The sequence below is a fragment of the Xyrauchen texanus genome, chromosome 33 (genome assembly GCF_025860055.1).
Source record: "Xyrauchen texanus isolate HMW12.3.18 chromosome 33, RBS_HiC_50CHRs, whole genome shotgun sequence".
In the NCBI taxonomy this organism is placed as follows: domain Eukaryota; kingdom Metazoa; phylum Chordata; class Actinopteri; order Cypriniformes; family Catostomidae; genus Xyrauchen; species Xyrauchen texanus.
Genome location: NC_068308.1, coordinates 22,471,692 through 22,489,429, shown reverse-complemented (window position 1 = coordinate 22,489,429; position 17,738 = coordinate 22,471,692). Strand labels below are relative to the sequence as shown.

Sequence of the window (17,738 nt, the reverse complement as noted above, 5' to 3'; positions counted from 1 at the left end):
CGAGATAATTTTGACTGCTCGAATATTTGACAACTAAATCAGCCAAGTACTCAAGAACTGTGGGTGGGATGAGGGACGACGGATCAAGTTTCATCAGCACTTTTTTTTTTTTTTTCTGCTGGCCTTTGTACATTTGAATCAGCCAGATGGCTGCAGCATCAGGTCTTGCTGGGTTTTTTTTCAATGTCTTACGCCAAGTTAAAAACAGTTAAAAAGATTTTAAATCAACTTAAGGCATCTACATTTTTCCTTTCAGGAACATGTTCTATGTGTAGGTTACTTCCAAACAGTCTTTTGCACTAGACTGAAAGCCAGTGTACAGTGTCCACGTACAGTTGCTGAAACTTTAAATTAATCAGACTACAAGGTACTGTCAAAATCACAATATTGAAAGATTAAATGTTTTGAAGCCAAGTCAAGTATTTAAAGGGATAGTTCACCCAAAAAGAAAAAATCCTTCATCATTTTCTCACCCTCAAGCCATGCCAAATTTGTTTGACTATCTCAGTAGGTGAAAACATTGATTTAGCCACTGGAGTCATATGGATTACTTTTATGCTGCCTTTATGTGCTTTTGGAGCTTCAAAATGTTGGTACCCATTCACTTGCATTGTGAAGACCAACAGAGCTGAGACCTTCTTCTAAAAATATTTGTGTTCAGCATAAGAAAGTAAGTGATATACATCTATGATGCATGAGGGTGAATAAATGATGAGGATTTCATTTTTGGGTGAACTATTAATTTATGAATACTTCTGCATATCCAGAGTAACCATACCTCACTCATGTTCTCAGGGGCAAGATCCTTGGGCTGCTCCTCTTGAGGGGCATAAATTATCAATTTTCTATAAACAAATAAACAGAGCATGAGAAAAGAGGACATAATGACAGATGAAGATTTAATCATCCAGTGATCAGCGGCTGAGAGTTTTTACTTTGGCCAACAGTAGTAGCCCCAATGTGTCTTTTCTACATAGCAGTAACTGTCCCAGTCTTGCTGGGTGCGAGGCAGGCTGTCGTCGTGGTACTGCAGCCAGTCGTTCCCTGGCCTGTCTCCTGCCACCAGTCCCTCTGGCTCAGTTACCCCACCTGCAACACACCAATTACAAATGTGTAATTAGTTCTTTCCACAGATACTGTAACCTTAAACAACAGATGGGCCAACAGATGGATGTGAAGTCATTTAAAGGCTTCCTCATTTCATTTTAGTATTTATTTGTTTGCACAACAATGTTTACTCACTTATTTTGCAGGGAATAATGGGTATTTTCTTGCGTGGCCTTTTCAGCTGTTTCAGTATGCCTGCCACAGCGGCGATCGCCATCTACACCAGGATGTGTTGGAAGCAGAACCCATTAATAAACACAATGTTTTTAAACTAGGTCTGCCAATTGAATTAATTACATGTTGTGCTGATTTATTTATCCAATTAATAGAATACATCAATATTTGCTCAGAAAACACCCCAAAAGAAGAAAATTCCAAGACATTATATTATAATTGCGCATTTTTTTTATATAATGAACCATACAAAATAAGCACATAAAACTGACAGCCTTATTTTAACCATAACAGGCCAAGTGCATAGAGATGACAAACAATGTTATGTAAAGCAGTTGAAGTCCATTAACATACATTTACTTTAAAGTCATTAAAACTATTTTTTAACCACTCCACAGATTTTCATATTAGCAAACAATAGTTTTGTTAATCTACTTTGAGCATGACAAGTAATTTTTCCAACAACTGTTTACAGACAGATTGTTTCACTTTTAATTGACTATATCACAATTCCAGTGGGTCAGATGTATACATATAAAGTTAACAGTGCCTTTAAGCAGCTTGGAAAATTACAAAAAATTATGCCAAGCCTTTAGGTAATTAGTCAATTAGCTTCTGATTTAGAAGCTGATTTAGAGGTGTACCTGTGGATGTATTTTAAGGCCTTACATTCAAACTCTGTGCCTCTTTGCTTGACATCATGGCAAAATCATAATAAATAATTGTGGACCTCCACAAGTCTGGTTCATTCTTGGGAACAATTTCCAAACACCTGAAGGTATCATGTTCATCTGTACAAATAATAGTGTGCAAGTATAAACACAATGGGACCACATAGCCATCATACTGCAAGGGAAGGAGACACATTCTGTCTCCTAGAGGAGTGAAGTTTGGTGCAAAAAGTGGCATCATCATCAGCCAGGAATTTAAAGCTACAAATGGTCAATAACCCCAAGCATACCTCCAAAGTTGTTGCAAAATGGCTTAAGGACAACAAAGTCAAGGTATTGGAGTGGCCATCACAAAGACCTGACCTCAACTAATGGAACATTTGTGGGCAGAACTGAAAAAGCATGTGCGAGCAAGGAGGCCAACAAACCTGACTCCGTTACATCAGTTCTGTCTGGCGTAATGGGCCACAATTCCAGCAACTTCTTGTGAGAAGCTTTATTCTTTTATATACCCAAAACATTTGACCCAAGTTAAACAATTAAAAGGCAATGCTACCAAATACTAGCAAAGTGTATGTAAACTTCTGACCCACTGGGAATGTGATGAAAAAATTAAATCTGAGATATTTAATTCTCTCCTCTATTATGCTGACATTTCACATTCTTAAAATAAAAGTAGTGATCCTAACTGACCAGGAAGAACAGGGAATGTTTTCTACAATTAAATGTCAGGAACTGTGAAAATCCGAGTTTAAATGTATTTGGCTAAGGAGTATGTGAACATCTGACTTCAACTCTAGATTATGATAGATTCTGAGACTCTGGAAAAAAATAAATCACAAACAAATTAACGACCAAAACATTTTTTTATGGATTTTTCTGATTTTACATTACATATTTCAAGGTGTAAATAAGGTAGCTCTGGAAGACTCCCAATCAAGTCACCTGTAACTAAGTAAACGTTTGTGTTGTTATGAAAAAGCAATCAAAAGTTATAGCATTACAAAAATAATTTCTCCTAGAGTCCAAAAAACCTCCAAGTATCTCCAAAAGCCTCTCCAAACAAAAAAAAACACAATAATTGTACATAAGAACTAATCCCACGACAATGACCAAAGGTATATTCTCTCTCAAAAGCATGCAGTTCCATTCTGTGTCATTTGAGCCATCGAGTCTGTGTCATTTACTTGGTGCCATCTCCTGGTGGCCAGGTTTAATTAGAGTGAATGATCCTCTGTGCCCATATATGGATGACTTCCACCTCTAGATGAAGCGATCTGAATCCTAATACGATTGGATTAGTGTTTCGTGATGCTGGACAACATACTAAATTACTTCTGATAAAGTAATCTGATCCAGGAAAGTGATTGTGTTTTTAGCCAGATAGCACAATATGTGCTGTGTGCACATTGTGCTTGTTGTGGATTATCTAATCATTTGTGAATCTTATGACACTGTGTGTGGGCTTGCCTTCAGTTTATTTTTTCTGAAGTTATAAGTGAAAATACAGCATACAAGCAACACCTTTATACATGTATGTCAAAGACATATACTTAGCAATTACTCGCTATATTTTTGACTGTGATTAAAGGGCTGGATGTATTCTACTCTTTGAGAGCTTTCCAATTAGATATGACACATGGCTATTTGATCAGTTTTACTTTGTTACAGATTACAATAATATGTACAGTGTAAAATTAATAATAAATTATCAAAATGGAACACTTCTGATTTGTCTGCCAATTTCAAAGCAGTTTTGGTCATAATGCCTACATGCATTGTAAAGTATAGCTTGTAAACTTTAAAATTATACCTATTTGTGTTGGTCAAGACAGTAGTTATTAATATTTTTTTCGCTGTGGGCCCAAAGGGTAAATGCTTAGAGGGTTAAGTCGAAGATACTAGCATGGACACATACCTTGCGAACAACAAGTGCATCATGGTTGAGGCTCTGTACAAAGAAGAGCACAGCAGGGGCAGGGAGAGGATAGTCATCTCTTAGCAGTAGAGACAGGAAACCAATAGCAATGTGCTCAAACTTCCAAGGCCTGAGGACATGCATTATAACATATTTACAAATGAGTGATGCATCTACTTTTGAAACTTCACTGTGTAGCACTTTTAAACATCTATTGAATACTTACAAGTCCCTGTCATCAAGACATTCCAACAGATCTCTCACAAGCTTTTCATATTTCCTGAAAGAGGAAACAACAAATATTTACTACAACATGTTGAATTTGTGGATGGCTTTAGAGCAAATAAATATTGTGTGTGTGTGTGGGGGGTGTGGGGGGTTAGCTCTCACTGCTCTGCCTCCTGGTTTTTGTCTTTTTGAAGTGCCAGTCCCTGATCCAGCTCCTGCTCTGTGGGGGTGCCCATGTGTGGATTGGGTTGGCCTGATTCTGTGATGCTCTGGCCCAGTAATGCAGCACTCTCGGGTACCTATAAATATCCAAAGATATACGTGAGGATGGGCATTTATATTTGTGAGTGTTATCAGATAACACAAGATTGATGCTGATTTACACCATATGTATAGTATATATTCAGTTTTGAAATTTGTAGTGGCTCTGTAATTAGCATGCTGACAGCTGGCCGTGCTTTTAGAGTTTGTAGGAAATGACCCTCTCTGAAAGGTTGCATCTGTAAAATGATCCCTTTATAGTCTTTGGTCCTTGTGTCACATAGGATGATGTTTGTTTAGCATCACACCACTAGTATTGTGTTAGTTAAACTTATAAAAACCTTAAGTCCCGAGACCCCTGCATTCTGTTTTTGCCCCTTAAGACACTTGTCTTATCGAAGTCAGGTGAACACAAAAATTTGCCTAAATACATTTTGCACATCTTTCCTAAGTACATCTAGGATTTGTGTAATTAGAAACACTAAATTATACATTACAGCTGCACAATCCCATTGTCTACAACTTAAACACAAGTTTCTCACAGTGAAATCAATGCCGATGGTCTCGTATTGCCGATGGACTTTGTCTGCGAGGTCATCGAAAAGTCTGACAATGGATGGTTTCTCCAAGGACATTGCTGAACTGAGGCCAGAGTGCACTATGGCCGGCCACGTCTGAGCAATGCAGTCCCAGTCATGTAGGTTAGCAAGGCACACACCAGAATGGTTCCCAAGCAAGCAGTAGAGTGCCCCCTATACCAGAAGAGGATTTTAAAAAAGGCATTTAAGCAATAAAATGAATACACTAATGCAGCAGGTGAAATGTAAAATAAAATTGTTGGCTGCCGTTTACCTTGAACCGTTGCTGGGTGACATCAGTCCGTGTGGGCTCCAACAGCTCCAGGACAAGTGGAGTAATGTCTCTGCAGCAGAAGTTATAGGTCCCAAGTGCTGTGAACAACACATTTTGGGCCTTGCTGCGAACCTAAGGGGCCAAAAATGGTTTAGAAGTATATTTAGAAGTTTTAAAAAAATAAAAAGGGGAATTGTTTTAACCCAGAGGTAGCATGAAGGATTTGTTATCAAACCTGGCTGTAGGTGCTGGTAGAGAGATGCAGAAGGTCCCTCAGCAGGTCCTGATGAACAGTCTTGTATTCATAACCTTCTACTAACAACTTGCGCATCTAAAAGTGGAGAGCAGAACTTTTTCTATAACAAATTTCCAAGCTATAAAAATCTATTAAATGCAATTAAACTATTCCAGGTAATTAGCATAAGCTCATACCTCATGCTGAAGAAGAACTCTGTCAATAAGTAGCGCTCGAATGTGCTGTTTCTTCCCATGAAGCTGGAGAGAACAAGATTCATGTGAAAATTATCCATTTCAAATTTCAAATGTCACTGTGATTCAAGGGGATTTCACAGATTAAACTTCTCACTCGGTTCTCCATAGACTTCTTCACTAGATTGAAACTCTTCCAACGGGAGTCAAACTCGTGTTTGTGGGATCCTTTGAAGTGCATCAAGTCACTGATGATCTGAGTGAGACAAAACAACTGTCAGCCATGAGCTAAAAATGTAAAACAACTGATAATATATATATATATACTTGAGACCTTAATGACCAACGATCCATTTATTTTTGCTCAAACTACTACTACAACAATCTACTGCAAACACTTACCTTGATAATGGAGAAGAGGGATTTGGTATCATCCTCTGACCGTTCAAGAATGTAATCTATATAAAATAAATGTGAAAATGCTGGTAAATCTGACTTAAAGAGTTATGAGTAATGTAGTTTAAGTGAGTTTTGGGTTCTAAATAAGGAGCACTCACGAAGCAATTGTCTCATCACTTTGCAGATGGCCTCACGGTAGTTCTCTCTGGACTCATCTGTGGAAAAAAAAAATCAGCAATATCTTACTGAGAGACTGACATCCTACTCTCTATGGCTATAATACAACATATGATGTCATATAAACTGCTCATTCATCACATCATCAACAGGTTTCATAAGCATAGTTTCACACTAAACTTCCTCATTTGTGGCTTACCATAGTCAACCCCAATGTACAGCTTTGTTTCCTCCAGACTAACCATGCTGTCTACACTACACAGAAGAGACCAAACAAAAAGATCACATCATACTGAAATGAAAAGAATGCATACATTTTAATGCATACTCAGTGGGTTTTAGCACTTACAGGCCAGTGACAGTGGGTCCATCAAGAGGGGGGAGCATGCTGCCAGCTCCCAACAAACAGTGCTGGACTATACATAGACTCTGAAGAACATCATCTCTGATTAAAGAGCAGAAATGGGACAACATAAGCAAAAAGTCACATTTTATTTTGCAGTGTCAAATTTACTTAATATTTACCATTAATATTTTAAGTAATTACTAAGAAATACTAATTAACTAGATTTATGTCCTGTGTAATTATTTTGTGGAGCTGCTTGTTATTACTATATTACTAATATAATTAATAACAGTAACACGAACGCTGTAAAATAACTTGTTACCTAGCAAAAACATTTCAACTGTCAACCACAAATTGATTTAGGGAAAAACATTCAAGCAATCCTGAATGATGCTATTCACTTAATTATCCATTAAGAACATTAATGTTATAAAATGTTGGAGACGTCAATTTAGTGCTGGAATAATTCTTACATAAATATGTAATTACATTTACATAGCTCAGTCTCCATTAAAACATTTTAGCTTCAGATTTAACTTCTGACCTGCTCATGTCCTGCTCTCCCTTTACAAATATCTGCAGGCGCTGGAGCTCTGGCTGCAGCAACAAATTTAGAATGTAGAACACAAAAGCAGTCTCCTCTGCACTGGGCACATGCCACTGGATCTCCAGGTTCCACAGGTTCCCTGGACGACCCCAGTCCTGTGGAGAGACCCAAGGTGGGAAGAAAAGAGAATGTATGAGACAGGAAAAGATAATGCATGACGGTTACATCAGCAAAGCCTCATGCAATTAACAATGGTCTAATAAACTCTCTTAAAAAAAAAAAATACTGTCATGGTCAAAGTGGTTAATGTATTGTTAATACCAGTGGCTCTCAACAAGTTTTGCTTAAGAGCCCTGATTTTACAATGGACATTATGTGGTGACCCAACACCGTACCAAAATTGTTTATCATACAGAAGTAAACAAAAATGTCCTTAAAGTCAAACACTGAAATGTATTAATATTACGATGAATATTACGATAGGCCCAACAATATGCAAAATTATTACAATTATTTAGGCTGCATAAGAAAGCTTTATAAGTTGGTGAGCCTGTTTATTTTGCCTAGCACTATGTTACATTTGCATATAGCACCTGCTGTTTAGCATCTATCAGAACAGGACCTATGAAATGGTTTATACACCGATCTTTACACACATGGGCAGTACCTTAATTGGCAGGTACTCTTGCAGCGGTCTTCTGAAGCCGCCGGGCACACTGCAGTAGTCGGTGGGGTAGGTGAGTGCTGTGGAGCGCAAGATGTGGTGGAGCAGGTTGCAGGCCAGAGTGTATCCCTGCTTACAACGCAGCCGCAGGGTCAGCTGCAGAATCTGAACCAGCTGTGTGCGGTATGGGAGGAGCTTTTCTCCATCCACACGAGTCACCTGCGGATCAGCAAAAGAGGGTGGTGATGTAAGCTACACAACACTTAAGCTTGGTTCCAAGCACAGTGAGCTGCCTTGCAGTCTACGGTCATACACAAACATCACCTAACCAAACTGGAACCTCATAAGTGACTAATTTGAAACTCCCTTGATAGGGAGCAACTCCGTAAAAGCTGCCTGCAAAAGTGCATGAGAGACACCTGTTGATTCCAGTTTATAATGCTGACATTAGAATGTTGCTGAGATAATAAAATCAGTACTTAAATAAGTACAAAGCAAACATGTTGCACAAATATGCTTTTTTGAAATAGTTCATTTGTAATTAGAAGTACTGATTTTCTTTCAATACTTTTCAGTATCGAATAAAACATGCTTATATTTTTAATAAAAATTTCCCTCCGTTCTGTCCACCATCTTAGATCAAAGTTTTGGGCAATCCCATCGCAATAAACTCTTTGCTTTTTATTTATCTTTTTATTGCTTTTAATGGCTACTTTTGTGAACAACCTTTGCAACACAAGCACACCTATAATGCCTAAAAACTTTGCTTAGATAGCTGGTTTCTTGGTTTTGGAACATCACTTTAGAATTTTCAGTGGAAAATCTTAATCAGAGCGATAGAGTGCCTTTATGCATTGCTAGTGTTGTGTTCACCTCAGACAGCAGCTGAAGGTTCCAGATCAGTTCTTTATCCAGCTCTTCCTCATTCGAAACATCCTCATCTGAAACACATAAGCTCACTTTGAGTAAAGTAGACATGTACTCACACACCTAAGATGACATAAATGTCATTTATTTTGATGTACGTACTGGCAGTAAGGTGAGTAATGGCGTTACAGCAGTGTGGTACAAACAGTCTGAGAGACTCAGTAGGGTGACACTGAAAAAAAAGCAGAGAGGTGAGTTGAGTCAATGCAGATTTACAGGTGTGTGTGTGTGTGTGTGTGTGTGTGTGTGTGTGTGTGTGTGTGTGTGAGAATAGGATTACCTTAGCAGCCGCTCTGCACATGTCTGCCACCATTCTGCCTGCAACTCGAGTCTCAAAGATGTTGGTGGTGGCAAAGTTAAAGACTTTCTCGAGAGCCACCTATAGACAGAACCAGAGCAAATACCGCCTGATATCAGACTGTTTGTGTGTGAGACAGTGTTTCCAACTACTAGTTAAGAGCTGAGATAATATAGAGAAATGTGCTGACCAATCTGTGAATGAATCACTCCATTAGTATGGTTCTTATTAATGAATCAGTCACACCAAAATGGCAAATTAGTCAGACCACTCACTTTTTCACTGAATCAGCTTTGATTACTCAATTGCTTATTCAGCTGAAGGTTATTATGTCTGACTCAAATAAATGGCATTGTTTTTCCAAGAAAAATTTAAAATATGTTAAAATCTTATAGGAAACACTGGTGTGAAAACTAGAAAGTGACACAGAGAACCCTTAAAAGGGGAATAGAATAATATTTAAATGTGATTGTGATCATATGCAAGACCTTGAAGATCTCCATGGAGCACTGTGTCAGAATGGTGCTGAAGGTGGATGAAAGGCCCAGCTCCACTAGGCTCTCTAAATGAGTCATCTTCTCCGTCTCTGTCTCCTCGCGTGTCTGCTCCAGTGTGCTACTGTCAATCAATGCAAAACACCTACAGAGAGAGAGACACACACACACACACACACACACACACACACACACACACACACACACACACACACACACACACACACACACACACACACACACACACACACACACACACACACACACACACACACACACACACACACACACACAAAATAGGGCATAAACCAACAATACAGTGTTGTTTATTTTGTACTAGACATTTTTCAAACACACATCCGACTAAATGCCTCACCTGTCCATAAACTGTAGAACAAAGTCCTCAAACTCTGCAGAAGCTGAACACAACTCTCTCTCTATCTACAACAATACAAATAATTACAGTTGGTTTAATCACACAAGACCAAAATAAATAAAATTTATGTTAAATCTTTGCAATGGATCATACACAGAACAAAATAGTGCCTTACATCTGTGAAGTCATTCTTCTCATGGAGGGCTGATGAACAGTCCACTAAAGGCACTAGAGTAGTGAAAGTAGCAATGAACTGGAACGTGATCTAAAATAAATAAAGGATATACTTATTTTATTTCAGTCAAACACAAAGACTGCCACAGCAATATTAAAAACTTGGTCTCTACATAAGTTTAAAGGAATTTTTATTTTTTCAATGTTAAAATATATTTTCCTAACCAGCTTCATATGCATTCTATGAGATATGCTTTTTAAAATTAAGCCATTTGAGATTTATTTCCCCAAAAAGGGTAAATAATCTGGCTCTTTGGCATGATCAAATCATTGCTGTTGCTTTTTGAGCATCCCAATCAGACCAACACAGCTGCACTGGCTCAACCACTGCCATGTGTTTTGCCCAGGGTTCTATTGTTTGTTGATAGGGTTTGTCAAACATATTTAAAAATGGATATCATTTTTGCAAATCCATTTGGTGACACTAGTGATAATTTTAAAAACAAAATCCTTGAGTTCATGTCACATTTTACCCACCATGCATTTGCTGAAGTCATTGGGGTCAACACCAGGCAGTGCTCGCATAAGCAAGGGAAGGACATGCGCAGGCCCTTCTGGATAATGCCGGCCGCCACTGAGAAGACTGCGCGCCATGCCAATCATGCAGCTGAGAGTGGCAGTAAGCTGGTGTGGCTCCGTCAGTGTCTCCATAGCAGGATACGTCCTACAGGGGACAGAAGATTCACACATTACACCCAGTGACTGTTCAGCTTGTTCCTCCTTTGGGAACAATCAGGCTCCTACTTTACACAATATTCTAAGAAGACTGCTTGCAAAGCCTATTTACAGAGATTAGTAAACCCTGACAGAGAATAGAAGAAGCCACTATATGGGCTATAAACAAATATATATTTATTTTAAAATGCAATTCATTCTAAACTTTTTGAATACTGCACAAATAAGCAAATGTAAAGTTTTATTCAGATATCCATCAAAAATGTGACCTTTTAAACATTTCCAGTTTTGGAAGCTGAAGCAAACTATAGCTAGGTAAATGGTGCTGCTGGTGATTAGAGGTAAACTGGAGACTATACTTTTTTTTTTTTTTATCGTAGAACTCTCTTGTTCTCCAACAGAACAGATCCACTATGGTACTTTTCAAATCAGGAGAAATTAAGAGAGGTGAATGACAGCAGTAAGAAAAGAGGGAGGTGCCAAATTTATTGTGACTCTCTCCACAGCTATATCTGAAACTCTATTCCAGCAGTGAGGACTAGTTTACTAGATGTATTTAAATTAATGCTACAGTAATATAAAACAAAATATAGTGATATCATACATTAAACAATTTAAACACACAATAAAAAGATTTGTCCAAATATATAAAGGTGGATATATGCCATCAAACTTTGAAAACGGTCCATGTAATAATAAATGTGCAAGAACAGACCATTAAAGATCAGCTATCAGGGAGAACCCCTAAACATGCAGTAGTTTAACAGACTCACTTCTCCAGCACAGGTGGGATGACCAACTCTGGCCTCATCAGGGCGAGGTTCTGCAGGGCCTGGGCTGCATCCATGCTGCCCGTTTTGCTGAACATGGCCATCAGTACTGGCTGCTTCATGCTTTCCACAAAGTCCGTCACATCCTGGTTAGTGAGTTTGTGACTGGTGGGAACCGGGGTTATCCAGCAGGGTTTCTTATAGCGTTCCCGATGAAGCCGTCGAACCACGCTGGCAGGAAGACGCTGCAGGAGCTTCATCAGCTTCAGCTAGAGAATAAAACATGAGAGACATCAGAGTTATTAAGATCTGATAGGCCCAGAAAGTCATATTGAGATATCAATATTTGGTTACATATTTAGATATGTGCAAACTTGGAAAAGCTTTTATTTCTGAGCTTTTTTGCCTTTTTTATTAGACAGATGAAGTGGCTTGTGCACTACCCACAGAAAAACGGCAATGAGAACGGATCAAACTTCTAATATGATATCACAGATTATAGAGAAACTTACTTTGCAATTTAAGAGTTACAAGAGTAGTTGATATTGTGCAGCAGATCTTTCTTCTTAAATCAAAACTCTTGAATAGCATTTGGTTTCAAAGGCTATATTGCTAAACCAAATTAAATAATAACTTATGCAAACTACCCTCATGATACTGTATGGTATTTTCCTCTGTCATGAGTACAGGTAAGTACGCAGATAACTGGAAAGCTGTCACTGGTGTTTCAGTAGCTAGAATGACACAAGGAGTCCCTCAACCAGAGGACAAACTGTTCAATGCATATAGCCTACTGAAAGTGTCATGACATGCAAACATAAATCTCAGCTGATAGCACGTGACATACAGTTCTGGGGTGGGATAGACATTGAGGGGCCTCTTCGCAGACCACAAACTTTGCCTACATTAAAAAGGAGAGCCATACATTTATCAAGCAACTATTTTGAACTGTAAATTAGTTAAAGGAATATTCCGGGTGGGTTCAATACAAGTTAAGCTCAATCGACAGCATTTGTGGCATAATGTTGATTACCACATATATTTATTTCAAATCATCCCTCCTTTTCTTAAAAAAAAAAAAAGGAAAAAAATAAGCAAAATTGAGGTTACACTGAGGTACGTGCAATCAAAGTAATTTTAGTGTTGTAGGGTTTGTTGACATTACATCATCATGGTTTCGTGGCTATACTTTAGAAAAAGTATTTTAACGTTTAAAAATTGGTCCCCATTTACTTCCATTGTATGTGCCTCACGTTAACCCAGATTTTTGCTTTATTTAAAGGAGGGATGAGTCAAAATACATTTTTGTGGTAATCAACATTATGCCACAAATGCTGTCGACTGAGCTTCACTTGTATTGAACTTGGAATATTACTTCGTAAAAGTGAGAGGAGCATTTACTACAGTATAAATCATCACAAAAGAGCTATGGCAATGTGACATTATACATGGCACCATTTTATATCTTACCAGCCAGCGCCCATTGTTGGAGGGATGGTAGAAGGATGCTATGCTGCTGAAGAGTCCATTAAGCTGTTCTTGGGCCTGATTCTGTAGGCCACCCTGATAGAGATATTGAAGAATATTATAAAACAAAATACAGAAAGTCATCTGTAAACAAATGCAACCTTTAATAATGAAGCTTTAATAGGAGTGTAACTTATGATACTTACAAGCATGGAAGAAATCCAGAGGACTACATGACCAATATCGTAGGAGTTGGTCAAGTACCTGGGAACTATCATTTGGCTGGTGCCAACAGGAAGATTGAAACTACGCAGGATCCTGGTGAAGATCTGAGGCAAAACAAGAGATCAAACCACGCTCACAACAAAAAGTCTTTAAATCATCAGTACAAGCACAAAATAGTACCTTGGGAATGTATGGATTCCAGTTCACATAGCCAATGTTGTCATTAGCCAGACGTGCAAAAAGATTCACTAGATTCTGTGAGAGGAAACAACAGTTCAGAGAATAATAAAGCACACTGGCTTAACAAATCTAATAGTTTAAAACTGAATTAATGCAAGAATGACAATAATAAATCAATAATAAGTGACACAGCAACATCATATGAGAAAAGTGCTTACACCCTCCCAAGCAGGTAAGTTTTGCACTGAGATCCAGAGATCCATCAGTTCATCAAACCATAACCTGAAATATGCATAAATCCTTGTTACCTTCTTGTTCATCTTGTATGTATAGTGTAAATGTATAGTTTTGTACCTTGCAATAAATAAATGTGTCAAACTTAGAGGGACAATGAGAAATATAGGACTATAAATTGAAACCCGCTTTCATTTTTGGGTTGCATAACAGGGTCTTACTTGAAGCCTTTGTGGTGCTGTTCTGGAGGCATAATGGTGGGCAGAAACAGCTCAAAGTAGCTGAAGGCCTTCTGCATAGTGACATCAAATGGACATAGTAATGGCCGCCACTCATCGAGCATCTCCTGTGTGGCAGACTCAGGGAAATAACTACGCACACACACACACAAACAAATGCAGACGTACATTATGACATTGTGTATAACATAGTAGTCACATGCTTTTTTCTAAAAGCCATGGTAGCTTATTTTGTTACATGAGCTCTTGCAAAACAAAGTCTAGGGGGAAAATGGTTGTTATATCAACAAAACATTCAACAGTAAAGTGTGTTAAGAGAGCTGTAATTGCCTCAGTGTGAAAGTTGAAGGCTTGTCCAACAAGGACCTGATAACGACTCGGTTACTAACGTAACCTCGGTTCCCTGAGAGGAGGGAACGAGTATTGCGTAAGTAGCTTACGCTATGGGAAAACTCAGTTTCTCGAGAAATATTGAAATCTTTATGTAAAACGCATTGCAGCTGCACAGCAGACAGTAATGAGCGAGGCAGCTCGGCCATTGGCTGTGCTGCGGCAACTGCTCGAACCAATGACGGGGCGACTCCTCGCATTCGTGCGCTCAGAGCCCGCCAAAATTAGCATAGCCAGGCTATATAATGGGCACCCCGTCATACGAGTTCCTTTAGGTTCAATCGACTGAAGCGAACTGACCAAGCACAAGCACGGCAGCTTACGCAATACTCGTTCCCTCCTCTCAGGGAACCGAGGTTACGTTAGTAACCGAGTCGTTCCCTATCGAGAGGTCTCTCCTATTGCGTAAGTAGCTTACGCTATGGGAACACCATGTAAAACGCCGTGCGTGCTGACTTCGCTCTATAAAGCCAGAGGCAGATGCCTGAGCCTTAAAGCAAAGTGATTATTCCACGAGCCGGCCAACGGCGAGCTACATAATGGGATAGTATAGAGCACCCTTCCAAGGTGGTCCATGGTGGGGCGCTCATAGTACAAACACAAGCACATATCTTATGTACTGAGTTTTCTATAAAAAATCCTTTAAGTCGGTCAGAGACGGACCTTATAAGGGAGGAGATAATGCTCAGCATATACATACTCCAGTCCATTCTACAGTCAGGCTGATAGAATGTTGGAATGCAATGAGGGGACCTGTAGGTTATAAAACCTGATAAATGGCCCAGCCCGCCGCCGCACAAATATCTTAAATGGGTATCCCACTCGACCAAGCCCACGAGGAGGCCATGCTCCTCGTAGAGTGAGCTCTGACACCCAAGGGCTGATTGAAGGCCCTTGGCTTCATAAGCTAGCGCTATAGCATCCACTATCCAGCGCGATATTCTTTGCTTTGAGACTGCGAGACCTTTAGTGCGGCCGCCAAAGCATACGAATAATTGTTCCGTCTGTCTGAACAGGGCAGAACGTTCCAAATATACTCTGAGCGCCCTGACGGGGCAGAGTAAATTAGCGCTGCCAGAGATATCACCTGTGCTCTGAAGGGTGTGGAGAGCACTTTAGGAATATACCCGTGCTTTGGCCTAAGGACAACTCTGCAGTCGTTAGGTCCAAATTCCAGGCAAGCAGCGCTTGATGACAGCGCGTGCAGGTCAGCCCACTCTCTTGACTGAAGCGGCGCCAGCAAGAGCGCAGTTTTGCTGTTTAAGGTGCACGGTTCGGAGAGGTTCTAACGGGGCACTCTTGAGTGCGTCCAGGACCGTGGCCAGGTCCCAGATCGGCACCGAGGGGAGGCGAGGAGGGTTCATCCTCCTAGCGCCTCTTAGGAAACGAATGATTAGATCGTTTTTCCCTAATGAATGTCCTTTATCAGGATTGTGCGACGCCGCTATGGCAGCCACAGACTTTGAGCATGGAGGGTGTGCGGCCTGCCTCCAGCAGCTCTTGCAAAAAGGCGAGTACACTTGGTATCTCACACGATTTGGGGTTCAAGCTCTTGGTATCACACCAGTCACTGAACACTTTCCACTTTTGGGCATATAAGCACCTCGTAGAGGGTGCTCGCGCCTCAGTGATGGTTCTCAAAACTCCACTGGGGAGGTTCTCGGGAACCCGTTGAGGGGCCATGCATGGAGGGCCCTCCATAGAGTGCAGGGAGCTCAACCTAAGTCCACCCTGGCGATTTATATACGAAACTACCGTCATGTTGTCCGTTCGGACCAGGACGTGTTCGCTTTTCAGGTACGGAAGCAGGGCTCTGAGAGCCAAGGCGACCGCCTTCATTTCCAGACAGTTTATATGTAGGCGCTTTTCGGGTTTGACCAAAAGCCGGAGACAGGCCTGCCCTCGTAAAGGGCCCCCATCCTATTTTGGAGGCATCTGTCGTGATCATTTTTCTCCGCGTGTTCACGCCCAGACTCACGCCGGTTTGATACCAGTTGATGGCTTTCCAGGGCGTCAGGGCTTTTATACAGCCGTGATTCGCTCTGATCAAAAAGTGGCCCGAGCGCCACGGCGTGAGTGGGGACACGGCTCTTGAGCCAGCGCTGGAGAGGACGCATGTGCAACAATCCTAGCTGGAGTACAGCTGATGCCGAGGCCATGAGACCGAGCATTCTTTGAAATCGTTTGACGGGCGGCATGCCTTTCTGAATGATGTTGCAAGGCGTCGAATAGAGAGCGCACGCTCTGATGAGAGGCGCTGTCATCAGTACTGAGTCTAGCACTATTCCCAGAAGAGATATTCTGGCTGGGGATAGCACGCTCTTTGCAAAATTGATTCTCAGACCCAGGCATTCTAGATGGCTGATAATCCAAGATCTGTGCGTCGTTAACTGACCCTCTGATTGTGCTATGATTAGCCAATCGTCGAGGTAATTCAGTATTCGCACTCCCGCTGTCTCAGGGGAAAGTGCCGCGTCCATACATTTCGTGAATGTACGGGGGGGCCGAATGGTAGTACTGTGTACTGGTGTGACTGTCCCTCGAAAGCGAATCTCAGAAAAGGCCTGTGATGAGGCGCTATCGGAATGTGAAAGTAAGCGTCTTTCAAATCCACTGATAGAAACCAACCCCCGGGGCGAACCTTCGCGAGGATATGTTTGGTTGTTAACATTCTGAACGAGCGCATCATAAAAGCTTTGTTCAGATGTCTGAGATCTAGGATGGGGCGGAGGCCACCGTCCTTTTTCGGGATGAGAAAATAGCGGCTGTAAAAACCCGCCTCGCTCATAGAGGGAGGAACAGTTTCTATAGCGCCCTTCTCTATCAGTTCGAGCACCTCGGTGCGTAGAACATGTGACACATCTTTCCTCACTTTCGCCTTGACCACCGCTGAAAAGCGGGGTGGTCTGCGAGCGAATTGAAGTGAGTAACCGTGTTTTATTATGTTCAAAACCCATTTTGGCATGTCGGGGATTTTTTCCCAGGCTTTTGCTCGCACAGATATGGGCTGAATGTTGGCTGGGGGCGTGTCGCAGTGACGTATGGGCCCCACCGGCAAATTGCCTTGTGCTAACACTGAGTTTACAGCTCCCAGAGGCGCAGGTGTGCGCTGAGCAGCCGTGTTGAGTGCCGAGTGCAGGGGTGCGTGTGAGCTTACAGGCACGCATGCTATCTCCGTAATGCTCGCATCGTGAGCTGGAGAAATGTTTGAAACTGTATAGACAGTGTTTACAGGTGGGGGTGCATACATTGTAATAGGCACGCGCGCCACTTTCATAAAGCTTCCCGCTCTTAGCGGGGAGTTTCTTGGCTCGCGCGTCGCATCTGTGATGCTTGCGGCATGAGACAGAGAACTGTTTGAAACTGTATGTGCAGCGCTTATGGGTGGGGGTGCATCTACTGTAGTAGGCACGCGCGCCACTTTCATAAAGTCTCCCGCTCGCGGCGGGGTGTTTT

At 41.0% G+C, this 17,738-nt stretch overlaps 1 protein-coding gene across 3 annotated transcripts in view; it reads right to left on the bottom strand.

Annotated features, from left to right (window-relative positions):
• The window catches only part of LOC127626779 (proteasome activator complex subunit 4B-like), a 40,724-nt gene that overhangs the window by 12,811 nt on the left and 10,175 nt on the right, over window positions 1-17,738 (bottom strand). For all 3 annotated transcript variants that reach the window (XR_007968494.1, XM_052102809.1, XM_052102810.1), the window contains 30 exons: window positions 13,875-14,024; window positions 13,638-13,701; window positions 13,420-13,494; window positions 13,221-13,343; window positions 13,018-13,110; window positions 11,551-11,816; window positions 10,580-10,766; window positions 10,044-10,133; window positions 9,869-9,933; window positions 9,487-9,637; window positions 8,981-9,079; window positions 8,803-8,872; window positions 8,647-8,714; window positions 7,777-7,992; window positions 7,107-7,264; window positions 6,566-6,661; window positions 6,416-6,471; window positions 6,198-6,254; window positions 6,043-6,098; window positions 5,798-5,896; window positions 5,644-5,706; window positions 5,447-5,542; window positions 5,212-5,343; window positions 4,902-5,111; window positions 4,261-4,397; window positions 4,097-4,150; window positions 3,871-4,000; window positions 1,243-1,324; window positions 936-1,089; window positions 779-845 (listed from right to left, as the gene is read on the bottom strand). Coding sequence is in view for 2 of the 3 variants with exons in the window: in XM_052102809.1 (XP_051958769.1) it covers window positions 779-845; window positions 936-1,089; window positions 1,243-1,324; window positions 3,871-4,000; window positions 4,097-4,150; window positions 4,261-4,397; window positions 4,902-5,111; window positions 5,212-5,343; window positions 5,447-5,542; window positions 5,644-5,706; window positions 5,798-5,896; window positions 6,043-6,098; window positions 6,198-6,254; window positions 6,416-6,471; window positions 6,566-6,661; window positions 7,107-7,264; window positions 7,777-7,992; window positions 8,647-8,714; window positions 8,803-8,872; window positions 8,981-9,079; window positions 9,487-9,637; window positions 9,869-9,933; window positions 10,044-10,133; window positions 10,580-10,766; window positions 11,551-11,816; window positions 13,018-13,110; window positions 13,221-13,343; window positions 13,420-13,494; window positions 13,638-13,701; window positions 13,875-14,024 (3,364 nt within the window). In the remaining variant the exon portion in view is untranslated. The remainder of the gene's footprint in view (window positions 1-778; window positions 846-935; window positions 1,090-1,242; window positions 1,325-3,870; window positions 4,001-4,096; window positions 4,151-4,260; window positions 4,398-4,901; window positions 5,112-5,211; window positions 5,344-5,446; window positions 5,543-5,643; window positions 5,707-5,797; window positions 5,897-6,042; window positions 6,099-6,197; window positions 6,255-6,415; window positions 6,472-6,565; window positions 6,662-7,106; window positions 7,265-7,776; window positions 7,993-8,646; window positions 8,715-8,802; window positions 8,873-8,980; window positions 9,080-9,486; window positions 9,638-9,868; window positions 9,934-10,043; window positions 10,134-10,579; window positions 10,767-11,550; window positions 11,817-13,017; window positions 13,111-13,220; window positions 13,344-13,419; window positions 13,495-13,637; window positions 13,702-13,874; window positions 14,025-17,738) is intronic.